The sequence below is a fragment of the Poromitra crassiceps genome (assembly GCF_964638095.1).
Source record: "Poromitra crassiceps genome assembly, contig: HAP1_SCAFFOLD_282, whole genome shotgun sequence".
Taxonomy (NCBI): domain Eukaryota; kingdom Metazoa; phylum Chordata; class Actinopteri; order Beryciformes; family Melamphaidae; genus Poromitra; species Poromitra crassiceps.
Window position 1 is genome coordinate 87,386 of NW_028152118.1, and position 12,510 is coordinate 99,895.

The following is a 12,510-nucleotide window of genomic DNA, read 5'->3' on the forward strand; positions in this document are numbered from 1 at the left end:
ACTGCCAATACCAACATTCAGCTAGGGAAAGCAAAATACAAATAAAGCAAGGCACTATCTGTCTGCTGCACTTGCCCCCAAATCACTAAATATCCCCCCCCTGCCTGGAAGTAAAATTTCAACAGAGATGATGCTAGACTGGGTTTTTGACGATAACACACCCAAACAGCTGGATAATGTTTACTACCCTCGTCTTTTCACCCATGTTCACATAGTCCTACCTGATGAGGTGGGTCGGGGCATTATTGACAGATGATGAAGTCGTGTGAACTAGCTTGTTCCCCTCCCCCCCGAACAGGCGCCCCAACTGACCAGAGGAGGTGCTAGTGCAGCGACCAGGACTCATACGCCGCTGGCTTCCCACCGATAGACACGGGCAATTGTGTCTGTAGGAACGTCTTGAGCACGCCGAAAATACCGCTGCCCGGGAATTGAACCCGGGTCTCCGTGGTGGTAGGCGAGTGCTTATTATACCTCTACACTACCCAGACCCACCCTGTCAATGAAATGTTTAACTTTAACAAATCACCAGCTTACTGGGGACCCCCTGATGGTCCCCAGACCCCATGTTGAGTCGACAACCACTCGTTAGGTTCTATCTTACTAATTGCATTATTATGCTTCTCAAGGTGGATATGGTGAATCCCATGAAGAATAAGAAGTGCAACCACCACTATGATGAAGCAGCCATCCTGGCCCTCATCAAAGCAAGACACACCCAGAAGAAGAAATGCGGGTAAAACACACTCCCTCTGCAGACCGCTAGAAAGTCCACTCAGCTTTTTCCACCACTAAACAACTGGGCGGGCCGGTGTGGGACCAGAACTTAACCTTAACTCACATTTTCTTCATTATAGCGCTTTGATGTTTCAGACAAATGAAGTTTGGCTGCCTCCTAGAGGAAAACAGATGAAATTGTGCCACCTGACCAGTTGTTGTGAAGGAAACGTGCTTATTGTCTTGGCCTTGGTTAAGCTGTGTTCACACCGAGATATTTATTTTTCTCTCTGTCGCTCGATTCAACCCTTTGGAATCGCTCTGTCGCTCTGTTTAAATCGCTCGTCAACAGGCACAATAATTGACGGACATGTGGGGGCTATAACGTTACGCAATGTCATGATGTTTGTCCACTACGAGGCCGAGCCACCGTAGTTGTTTACAAGCTAAGCCTATCAGCGTGCTCCTAATGCGAGCTCTATACCGGTAGTACAGACTTCACTTCATGTCAGCTGTCAGCCTGTCAATCAGCTGTCAATGCAGTTTGTTGCCACACAATAAACCAGCGGTTTGTTCCAAGCCAGTGTGATCCTTGACTCACTCTCACACGGCAGCCAATCAGCGTTGAACAGCGAGCGACTGATGCCAGCGTAATTTCGCTCGAGTTGGGATATTTCATCTCGGGCGTATTTTCGCCCTATCGTTCTGTCTCTGTCGCTCGGACGCCCAGCGATTTTTCTCCCGGGCGAATATACGCTCAATCGCTCGTTTGCATTGACTTTGTATGTAAACTCGATGCCAGCGAAAAATTTTAATAGGTCGGTGTGAACGCAGCTTTAGCAGTTTGTTTTCAAAGACACAAACTCTGGACGTTTTAATTTTGGGTAAAGCCAGAGGGTTTTTATATGGCTTACGCCAGCTCTGGGAGTATGAAGTGCTTTGAATGTGAGACGTTAAACGGTCTGGTTAAACGCAGGTAGACGCGTCTACTTACTTATTCTTCAGACGGATTTGCGTCTACTCACTTCTAAATCTCCTTTGATGCAAATCCATTCAAGTTTTTTTTCTCTTTTGGGACTAAAGTCTCTGCCGGGCAGCCGGGCAGATTGAGATTCCACCAGGAAACGTTGCATTACGACGGCGAGATGAGGCGGACGTAGCCTGTCTAGTGAATACTTGTGTCCCCGAAGCGGCTCTCCGCTCTGCTCCACAAATCAGCCTGTGTATTTTAGCTTCTCTCAAGAGTCACATCAAGCAGCACAGAGCAGATCAAGCTGGGCAGGAATTCACGAGAATAATAAAATAAAACATCCTGTCGATTTTCCCCCCATTGGGGGGTGCCAATTTAGCCTGCTTTCTATAATAATGCATCCCTCAATTACTTGAATGCTTCCATTATTTTGGCAGCTACTTGGGTTCAAATTAACTTAGTGAGTTGGTTTGAAATTTGTGTATCAATGAACTAAATTCAGTAATGTTCAGGTTATGGTAGTCTAATTGTTCTCATTGTTACATTGTAGCCTTTAACTCAATCAAAATGTTGTTTTTGTAGACACCAATAATGACTGCCCAGCAAATGTAGTTGAAACTAGTAAGTATAGTTAAAGCAGGACTAAACCCCCAAACACCTTTTTCAGCTTTTAACCAATATATATGGCTTTTGGGGTGGTATGTGAAGGATTCTGGTCAAAATCTCCACATCTGTGACCAATCTGTTAAAATTGTACAAACCCCTATCATTTCAGCAGCATAAGTTCCCTCTATGGGTTCAAACCTGCTTTTTTTTGTGCCCTCAAATGAATGGGCGATTTGGTACATCGTGACGTCACGGTGGTATTTGCGCGTGCCCCACTCATGTGAAAATGTGTTTTTTCCCCCCATGTGATTATTACTGTAGTTAATGCGGCGCGAGCCCTTTAAGAGCAATGTGGCACGTTGGACAACAGCGGGATGGTGTACACAGCATTAATTATAGCCTCCTTCACCGCCTCGGCCGGCATCTTCTTTGAAAAGTTGAAACAAATCTCGGAACGCCTCCTCTCGAGACCTCGACTCTGATTGGCTAAACGGACAGTGACTATCCGACCATCCGACCATCCGATACGTCTATCCAGAAAAAGTTCATCCCTCTTCAACTTTCTGTCCATCAAAACGTATGCAAATCTTCTGGATACGTACGCTTCTGAGTACTCCACGGACAGTCGGACAGCTGTCATTGAAAATGAATGGAAGTGAACAGAGAAATGAACGCACACGGACAGACACCACGGATCAGTGTGGCCAAGGCCTAATGTAACGCTACGCTGTGTCCGTTGCATTGTTTTTGAGATGACCTGGAACATAGTTGTTAGTTGTGAGCTAATAACGTTAGTTGTGTGGCAATAAAACGACACTGAATTACCAGTTTGATATAACGGTCAACCGAGTCACACTCTTTCCATGAAGCCCACCAGCTTTAATAATATCTGTTGGCTAGTTGTTGATATTTAAAGTCCCTGGAAACCAGAAATATTTCTTTATTATTTAGCATTTTGAGTTCATCACATCACAGGACCCTATGTTAATAAGCCACCAGCCAAATTTGAACGATGATGAACGTCGCAAAGTATATAAATTTAGGTTTGACAGTCATGGCAAAAGTCATGAGAATCAATTAGTTTTTAGAGTGTATTTTCTCCCGCGGACTGTGTGGGCGTGTCAGGCTGTCTTGAGAAATCTGATGTAGTTACCGTAGTTCATTTGTTGACTGAATGTTTCTCAGAATGCGATTATCATGCTGCTGACTAACCCTGGTTTTAGTGCTGTGACTCACATATATGTGGACATGTTCCTATAAGTGCCTTTTATAGTTTCACTGTGCTTATGTGTTGATCTATATCTGATGGAGAAAAGTTGATTTTCACATTAATTATAATTAAATATTTTTTTACATTGCCAGGTTGCAAACCAACAAGTGAACTCCTACAACTCATCAGTTCAACTGGAAAATGGCAGCCATGCTAATTAACGTGGCCATGGGCCTGAAGTCACTTCACAGCTGGGTAAGTGGGTCACTCACATCACTAACCTGTTATTTTACGAGCTATTATTATATGACTCTCTTTCAAGAGTCATATAAAAAAGGTATCGAACACTCTAAAATTCAATCTCTGCAATTTTAGGCAGATTAGAGCATCTCTGACTGACAGTGCGGCTCTAACCTTTCTCCATTCAATGATTTTTGCACATATAGACTACTGCCTCACTGGTCCTTCACAGGAGTAACCACCTTGAAGCCTGTCGAGTCTCTATATAAAAAGGCCCTGCAAATTTAAGATAAGAAACCTATCTTACCATCATTGCAATATACTTCTAAAGTACAAGCTCCTCAGCTTTGACAATTATAAAAAATTTAAAATTGCCTGTATGATTTATAAAATCCTTCATGGGCTAGCACCACCTCCTTTAGAATGCTTTATCAAACGGAGAGCTACCCAGAACACCACGCGAAGCTCGTCGAGAGGTGACTGTGAACTACCTCTGAGACGGTCCTCTGTCGGACAAAATGTTTTGTCCTACAGGGGTAGCAAACTGTGGAATAGCCTACCAATGTCAGTCAGAGAGAGTAGCAGTTTTCACACCTTTAAGGGGCTGTTAAAGTCATGGCTCAGATCAAATCAAAACTGCGACCATATCTAAACCCTTTTGTTTCATGTGTTGTTTTTGTATATATATATCCTTGTAAGTCCTATGTCTACCTTGGTCAATGTCCCTAATGTTTCCTGTTTTTGTTTTATTTGTATTACATACCGGAATTGAAGGTCTGTATGTGCCCACTTGAATTGCAAAGTTAAATGCCTCCTTCATGTATATGTATGTCTCCTCTCCTTTTTACCCTATGTGTATGTATGTGTCACCTACATTGCACCCCTGTCAGTTGCCCTATGTATGCACTAATTTTTCTATTTCTTCTTTTTAAACTTTTTTGTACCTCACCTGTCGAGGGACTACGGATGGAAATTAGCTAAGGCTATAATCCGGCACATTTACATGCAAATGTTCATTAATGTTGCACTGTCCCTGAAATAAATAAATAAAAAATTACCTACCTGTCTTTAGACTAAATGTCATGACTTTGTTTCAATCTTTTTACAGTTAACAAACAAGCCAGAGCTCCCAGCCCACCGCCCAGCGACATGGTTCTGTGAAACAGTGCCTTCTCCTTCAACCAGGTATAATTCTGGACTTGATCTGAAAGCTTGTGTGATTTATCAAATGTCTTCAAAGGGCGTAATGTAGGGCTAGCATTTGAATCCAGAGGTAAATTAGTATTTGGGACAGCCCTACAGTTGGAACAATATTTGGCATTAAAATGTAATACTTTAATTTGCCTTCATTCCAGTGGCAGCTGGTCTCCTCTCCATGACCTTCTGCTCATGACCGATGCCTGCAGCAACTGGCGGATGGAGCAGGATGTGGCCGTGCTGACCAAGCAGCTGGAACAGCAAGGTAGAGCATGAAGAAGCACACATGAATTTGAATGAGTTTTCATAAACTGTTAAACTCCACCTACCTCCCCCCCATAGAGACACTGCGGAGCGTGCCATCATTCAGAAACCACGCCCAAAACGGGGGAAAACACAATCTCCCCTCCAATCCTGGCATTCCTCCTATGTCGCGTGCATGGTCGGGTGTTGCACAAAAATATCGTATATGCGGAAGATGAACACTCCAACTTACTTCATTGACAGCAACATCCACATTTTTCTTCTTGCCAATTCTCAATGGCTTCCTTGTTTTCCTTGGGAGTACAAAAAAATGTTAACTGGCGATTTTTTTTTACATTTGTTGTCTGCGCAGCCCACCACACAACAGCTTTTAGCTATGTTTAATTCAAGGAAAATGACACTGGTGTGTGGAAATGAACTGTGCTTTTCCCCCGTGATGGGCGTGGCCTATTTCATACTGTACATTTACTGTTTCTCATCTCACTCTGTAACCATCTATCTATACAGACTGAGAACATCCAGTTGAAACGCAGTCTGGAGAAGCTGAAAGGACAGCGTGAGGAACAGGAGCTAGAGATCAACAGGTAAGCACCTAAGGACTCAAAACACTTGAAGGGAATGTGAGTCTCTCTTCTTTTTTCATTTCTTTTCATGAGTGCTGGTTGTACGACAAGAGACCATTTCTCATTTGTGACTCAGAAAAAACGACAGGACTTCTGATGAAGCTGTTTTTATTCATTCATGTATAAATTGCCTGACCCACAGTTTCACTGCTCGCCTGTCTCTTTTAGGTTGACAACACGCCTGAAGGAGGAGAGAATCCACTACTTTGACCTCTGCAGTGAGCAGGGGGCGAAGGAGTGGATGCTGACCCAAGAGCTCATCTCCAAAATCAAGGATGAGAAACATCAGCGGGAGATCCAGGACTTGTAGAACCAGGTGGGGAAGCACTGTATGCTATTGTGTGCTGGGGCAGCAGGCTGAAGGCAGCGGACGCCAACAGACTCAACAAACTGATCCGTAAGGCCAGGGACATTGTGGGGCTGGATCTGGGCTCTCTGACTGCGGTGTCAGAGAAGAGAACGTTGTCCAGGCTACGCTCCATCATGAGCAACGACTCACACCCACTCCACGGCGTGCTAGTCAAACACAGGAGTACGTTCAGTGAGAGACTGATTCCACCTAGATGCAATACGGAGAGGCACAGGAAATCATTCCTGCCTGTGGCCATTGGTCTATTTAATGCCTCTCTTAAAAGAGCACCTCGGAGACGCTCAGTCAAGGACAGTCTGTTGAAAGGCCAGGAGCCCCTGAGCCCCTGATATAAGAGTCATGAAACAGCTTCCCAGTGTCAATTCCTTTTCTCACCCCTCCCTCATGCCCTTATAGCCAATCCAAGATTCAAGATTCAAGATTTGTATTGTCACTCCAGTCCGTAGTACAAGTATCACGTGTGAAATTCTTGTGCTGTAGACTCCGTTACAACATAGTGCAAAATAGCAGGGCATATGAGTGCAAAAACAACAAGAGACACAACAAGCAATAAAACAAGCCAAAAAACAGTGACATATTCACTGCACATAGGTGCAAATAGTATAGACATAATTTAAACATAATTATAATAATGTTTAATAATTAAACATTCTGTTTGCACAGGTGCAAATAGCATAGACCTAATTAGAATTAAACATACGTAATGGTAGCAGCTGCAGTACAGCTACTACATGATTGTTGGGAGTTTATTTGTGTATGTTAAGGAGTCTCGTGGCCTGCGGGAAGAAACTGTCCCTCAAGCGATTTGTGCGTGCTTTTGGGACAGTGTATCTCCTCCCTGAGGGTAACAGGGAGAACATGTGGTTCACATGTGGGGGTGGTTTGTGTCCTTGATGGTCTTCAGGGACCTCCTGAGGCAATCCAATATTGCTGTAGAGGTGGAATGATGAGCAGCTGTAGTGCCTTATGCAACTTGGATGACATTAGTTTTTCGGCCTCTGCATCTTTGACATGATAGTAGAAGTGGTTACCAGACTGGGGTGGGGACATCTCTCTCTGGCTGTCGTGTGTGTTTTCCTGATCAGAATGTATCTTTGACATGATAGTAGAAGTGGTTACCAGACTGGGATGGGGACATCTCTCTCTGGCTGTCGTGTGTGTTTTCCTGATCAGAATGTATCTTTGACATGATGGAGAAGTGGTTACCAGACTGGGATGGGGACATCTCTCTCTGGCTGTCGTGTGTGTTTTCCTGATCAGAATGCATCTTTGACATGATAGTAGAAGTGGTTACCAGACTGGGATGGGGACGTCTCTCTCTGGCTGTCGTGTGTGTTTTCCTGATCAGAATGCATCTTTGACATGATAGTAGAAGTGGTTACCAGACTGGGATGGGGACGTCTCTCTCTGGCTGTCGTGTGTGTTTTCTGATCAGAATGCATCTTTGACATGATGGAGAAGTGGTTACCAGACTGGGATGGGGACGTCTCTCTCTGGCTGTCGTGTGTGTTTTCTGATCAGAATGCATCTTTGACATGATGGAGAAGTGGTTACCAGACTGGGATGGGGACGTCTCTCTCTGGCTGTCGTGTGTGTTTTCTGATCAGAATGCATCTTTGACATGATAGTAGAAGTGGTTACCAGACTGGGATGGGGACGTCTCTCTCTGGCTGTCGTGTGTGTTTTCTGATCAGAATGCATCTTTGACATGATAGTAGAAGTGGTTACCAGACTGGGATGGGGACGTCTCTCTCTGGCTGTCGTGTGTGTTTTCTGATCAGAATGCATCTTTGACATGATGGAGAAGTGGTTACCAGACTGGGATGGGGACGTCTCTCTCTGGCTGTCGTGTGTGTTTTCCTGATCAGAATGCATCTTTGACATGATAGTAGAAGTGGTTACCAGACTGGGATGGGGACGTCTCTCTCTGGCTGTCGTGTGTGTTTTCTGATCAGAATGGAACTTAGGCTGGAAATTGGAGCAATTTGTTATGCAGTAACCTCTGACATCACTGTTCCCCTTTGTTGCTGGAGAAGAGTTGAAAATGCTATTTTGTTCAGATTGCCTGTTCCAGTGTGTTCCAGGCCAACGGCGCCCCCGCCAGGCCAGAAAAAAGATTGATTTTTTTTCCTGCTTTCCCCAAAATTTCAATAAACCTTTATGGCATATTATTACAATACAACAATGCTGGTGTTGACAGTGTTGACAGTAATAGAAGATGCCAAATCATTAAAAACAATAAGCATTTTGCTTTTAGGAGCATTGTGCCAGCGTGCAGCGCTGTTCCAAAACGTGTCAACGTGTGTCGTTGCCTGGGAAACGCACATCCCATAATACAACTGTTCGCATCGCATCCCATAATAGTATGATGATACTTGGGATGCCATTGCGTACATGGATGCGAACAGGTTAGCTAAAAGTTTAGTGTCGCCAGTGAGGGCCCCCATCGTTGCGGTCGGGGTACATTTCGAAATCCCTCCAGGCCTGAAATTTTTCTAGGGGAAACACTGCTGTTCCCATATTATTCTCAGAAGCAATAATCAGTGATTTGATAATGTTTGCTTTTATACTAAGACCATCAAAGCTAGATTCAGAAAGAAGAGCGAACATTTTCTGAGGGGTTAGGAAACTATTCAAATCTCATAAAACAATCAAATGTTCACTCACTTTATTATCCATTCAACTGATGCAAAAGGCATTAGCATCTTGTCCCTTGTCCTTACAGGTTGATAGCATGCGGGGCAGTGATGCGACCCTACGTGGAGGCCAAGATATCCCACAAGTCCCACACCACCATCAAGTACTTCCTGAAGATGTGGAGCAGCGTCAGCGAGACGCTCATCTTCAACTTCCTGGGCGTGGCCACGGTGGACGGACAGCACTCCTGGAACTGGACCTTCGTCACGGTCACTGTCATCCTGTGTCTGGTGGCACGGGTCATAGGTCAGCTCTACTGTAGTGCTTTCCAAACGTTCTGAACGTATATGTGATGGCAGGCGGGGGTGTGTTAAGATATACATTCAAACGGAAACATGATGTCATGGTGGACTGCCGTTGATAATCTATGCACAAGTCAAGTGAATAGCTTCTTATGAAACACGTTTGTCACAAAGTTCACTATAGAGCAAGTACTGTACATAATATGTTAAGCAATGAGCAGAGCATATATATATATATATATATATATATATATACATATATATACACCAGAGGGTTAGGGTAGCGGAGCGGTGATAATTACCGCTCCTCGCTCCCAGAGTGGTCCTTTCCACCCGCTCCAGCGCTCACGGCCGCTCCAGACCGCTCCCCGCTCGATACAGATTTCACCCGCTCGCACTCACCGCTCCACTCCGCTCAAAAGAATAAGAGAGATAAAAAGGCCAGGGTGTTTTAATTTGCATTTAAACGCGTTTCGGCATATGTGCCTTCATCAGAGCAGAGCATGCTCTGATGAAGGCACATGTGCCGAAACGCGTTGACCCTCAATAAAAAAAGAAAGTGGAAATCTGAAGTCTTGCATCTCAATTTTTGGCGTGCTGCTACCGTCACTCTTGTAGTGATTTTTTTGATGATATACTGTCTGTCTGTGACTTCATTGGTTGTTGCCAAGAGTCACGAGCTCATCACAAGATACTGCCACACACATCATGTGATGGGAGAGCTTGTGATGGAAAACCGTTTTTAAGTTGTAGCGGTCAGTGGGTTTGTGGTCACTTCAGTGCCTACGGAGCCATCTCACATAGAGTAGCTTATTAAAACACACAATCAGAGAGAAAAGTCATTTGACTTTTATTAGGGCTAATTCATAAAACTCTGCAGTGACAGAACAGCAGCACGCAAAATCTGCACCACGGTAATTTACCCCGATTCATAAAATTATGAATTATGATTGTGAATACCATGATGGATCCACATTAGTTATTAGTCAGCTGCAACACAGGTGATCACAGCCAATCACAACCAACATGTTAATTAAGCTTGACATATGCAACAGTCTGCCTCTGAGTCTGTATCTGTCAATGGGCAGCAGAGACATGTTAGAATGGCAGATGATGTTGGGCATGGTAAACCAAATGTTTATGATGTCACTGACTGAGATTATGAATTGGTCAGTGGTGATCATCACCTGATGAAGACCTATCAATGCTCTGTAAGATAAATATATAGGAGCATTGGTGGCAGCAGCCTTCTCTTTAGGCTACTTTATCTCTGCTACACTCCAGCACCTGCTAAAACGTTTATGTGACGTGTATGGTCATCTTCTCTTTTTCAAAATGATAATTTTCATTAGTTAACGTTCATTTTTACAATAGACCGTGACCAAAATGGGTGGAAGAATGGAGAAAACGGGTCATGCAAAATTTGCAAATCGCTTCCCAATATTTCGCATTTTGAAGCACCCTACCGTGACGGTATCTGCCCCTAACGTTACTCTAAACCTGCCAGTAAGTTTTATGATACAGCCCCATTCTATGGCCCTAAATGGTCAACTCTGGCAACTAAATAGGCAAAAAAAATAGCAAATATTACAGTATTTGACCCAAATCTGTTACACACACACTCAAACCCAGTTTCTCATGACATTGTCCTTCCCAGGTGTGGTTGCTCTGGTCTACGTTATCAACAAGTTCCACATCGTCAAGCTGACCACCAAGGACCAGTTCATTATAGCCTACGGTGGCCTGCGAGGAGCCATCGCCTTCTCCCTGTGCTACCTGCTGGACAAGGACCATTTCCCCATGAGAGACATGTTCCTCACCGCCATCATCACCGTCATCTTCTTCACTGTCTTTGTCCAGGTACTGGGACACCATCTTGTCTGTTCTGTTCCCCACTCAACAGACTGTGTTGTCACATCGTTAGCCGTTAGCTGTTAGCCGCGTTAATATAAGAGCCCGACCCGTCACCCGTGACGTAAACACATACATGCAGGCAGGCTACATACACAGTCACTCGCAAAGGTTTATTACAGCTGAGAGGCTAAGTAAGGGACGCTAATGTTATCTCTCTGACTCGTTTGCTCCAATACACCCTTTTCACGGGGGCCATTTTGTGTCAAAAAGGCAGGGTAAAGACAGGGGCAAGCATAACACTAATGAGGGTTTCCAACTTCCATGATTCACCCGTTTACACAACTTCTTTGCGGGTTATCTGCCCCGGTGTACAACTGATTCAGCTCAGTCTGTCAGGAGGTGTGAGGTGATGCGCTTCATCAGATGGCCTCTAAGTTTACACCAACCGCAAAGATCATCTCATATCATACGAGGGAGTCCTGTTCAGTCTGTCTCGTGGTGTTGCCTAGTTGAAGGATTTGCCTAATAAGATTCAAGATTATTTCAAGATTTCAAGATTATTTTAATTTGTCCCGAGGGAAATTTGTCTTGGACATACAGGCTGCCACATAGGTACACAGTGCCATAACAAAAACAACAACAAAAAACAATAGTGCATAGCACACCAGTGCCGACATGTGCAAACACACAACCAAAGTGCAAACATCAATAATTTACAGTACAATCAACAATACATTACCTATGACCTGAGTTTAGGAGACTGACTGATATGGGGATGAAAGAGTATTTGTATCTGTTGAGGTGTCTTTTTTTGTTCTTGATTGGGACTCTGTAACGCCTGCCAGATGGAAGCAGTTCGTATTCTGAATACAAGACATGAGAGGGGTCAGCAATGATCTTCCTAGCTTGTCTTATGAGTGATTTTGATAGCGAGGATGATATGCCATTCACCTTGGTGACAAGAGGATACAATTATGAACCAGAGAGAATACAGAAGAGGAACTTTTGCAGAGAGTGAAGTGAACAGGCAGAGAGATGCGCCTCCTGTCTAAATGCCTGGGTGCCCTGGCTGCAGACCTTTTTCACCATTCCCAGGATAAATTGTGGAAAACGTCCCAGACCAGAGAGGCCAGGTGACTTGTTGTCTCTAAAGTAAGTCAGTGTTTTATCTCTCTTCTAAGCCTTCCTGTTTTGTAAACCGCGGCTCTGTGCTCTGTGCAGGCTTTTAGCGGAGGAATACGGTAGTTGTACGGTTGGGAGAAAAAGCAGTGCCGAATGAAACTGCTGTTTTGCGGAAAAGTAAAGCGCTGAAAATTGTCAAAATAGAGCGTGCATGTACACGGATATCGATTTGTTTAGGTGGGCGTTGTTTTAGGTGGCTAAATTACGTTTTTTTGTTTAGTTGTTGACCCCCAGGACTTAGAGAGAAAAAGCTGGTGATGCTGCTGCTCTGGGTGCGGATCTCGTTCGACGCTGCGCCCCGCTTCAAGAACACTGTACCTAATTAAGTTAGTGTATCT

General features: G+C 44.3%; 1 protein-coding gene across 1 annotated transcript in view; it reads left to right on the forward strand.

Annotated features, from left to right (window-relative positions):
- Positions 1–338: 338 nt before the first annotated feature.
- The window catches only part of LOC310770972 (uncharacterized protein), a gene marked incomplete at its 3' end in the record, with an annotated part of 78,260 nt that continues 66,088 nt past the window's right edge, over positions 339–12,510 (forward strand). Inside the window, exons 1-9 of the mRNA XM_083663661.1 lie at positions 339–453; positions 630–736; positions 3,656–3,758; positions 4,852–4,928; positions 5,099–5,205; positions 5,712–5,788; positions 5,996–6,143; positions 8,923–9,140; positions 10,794–10,996. Of these exons, the coding sequence (XP_083519787.1) occupies positions 6,103–6,143; positions 8,923–9,140; positions 10,794–10,996 (462 nt within the window). The 5' untranslated portion in view covers positions 339–453; positions 630–736; positions 3,656–3,758; ... (2 more) ...; positions 5,712–5,788; positions 5,996–6,102. The remainder of the gene's footprint in view (positions 454–629; positions 737–3,655; positions 3,759–4,851; positions 4,929–5,098; positions 5,206–5,711; positions 5,789–5,995; positions 6,144–8,922; positions 9,141–10,793; positions 10,997–12,510) is intronic.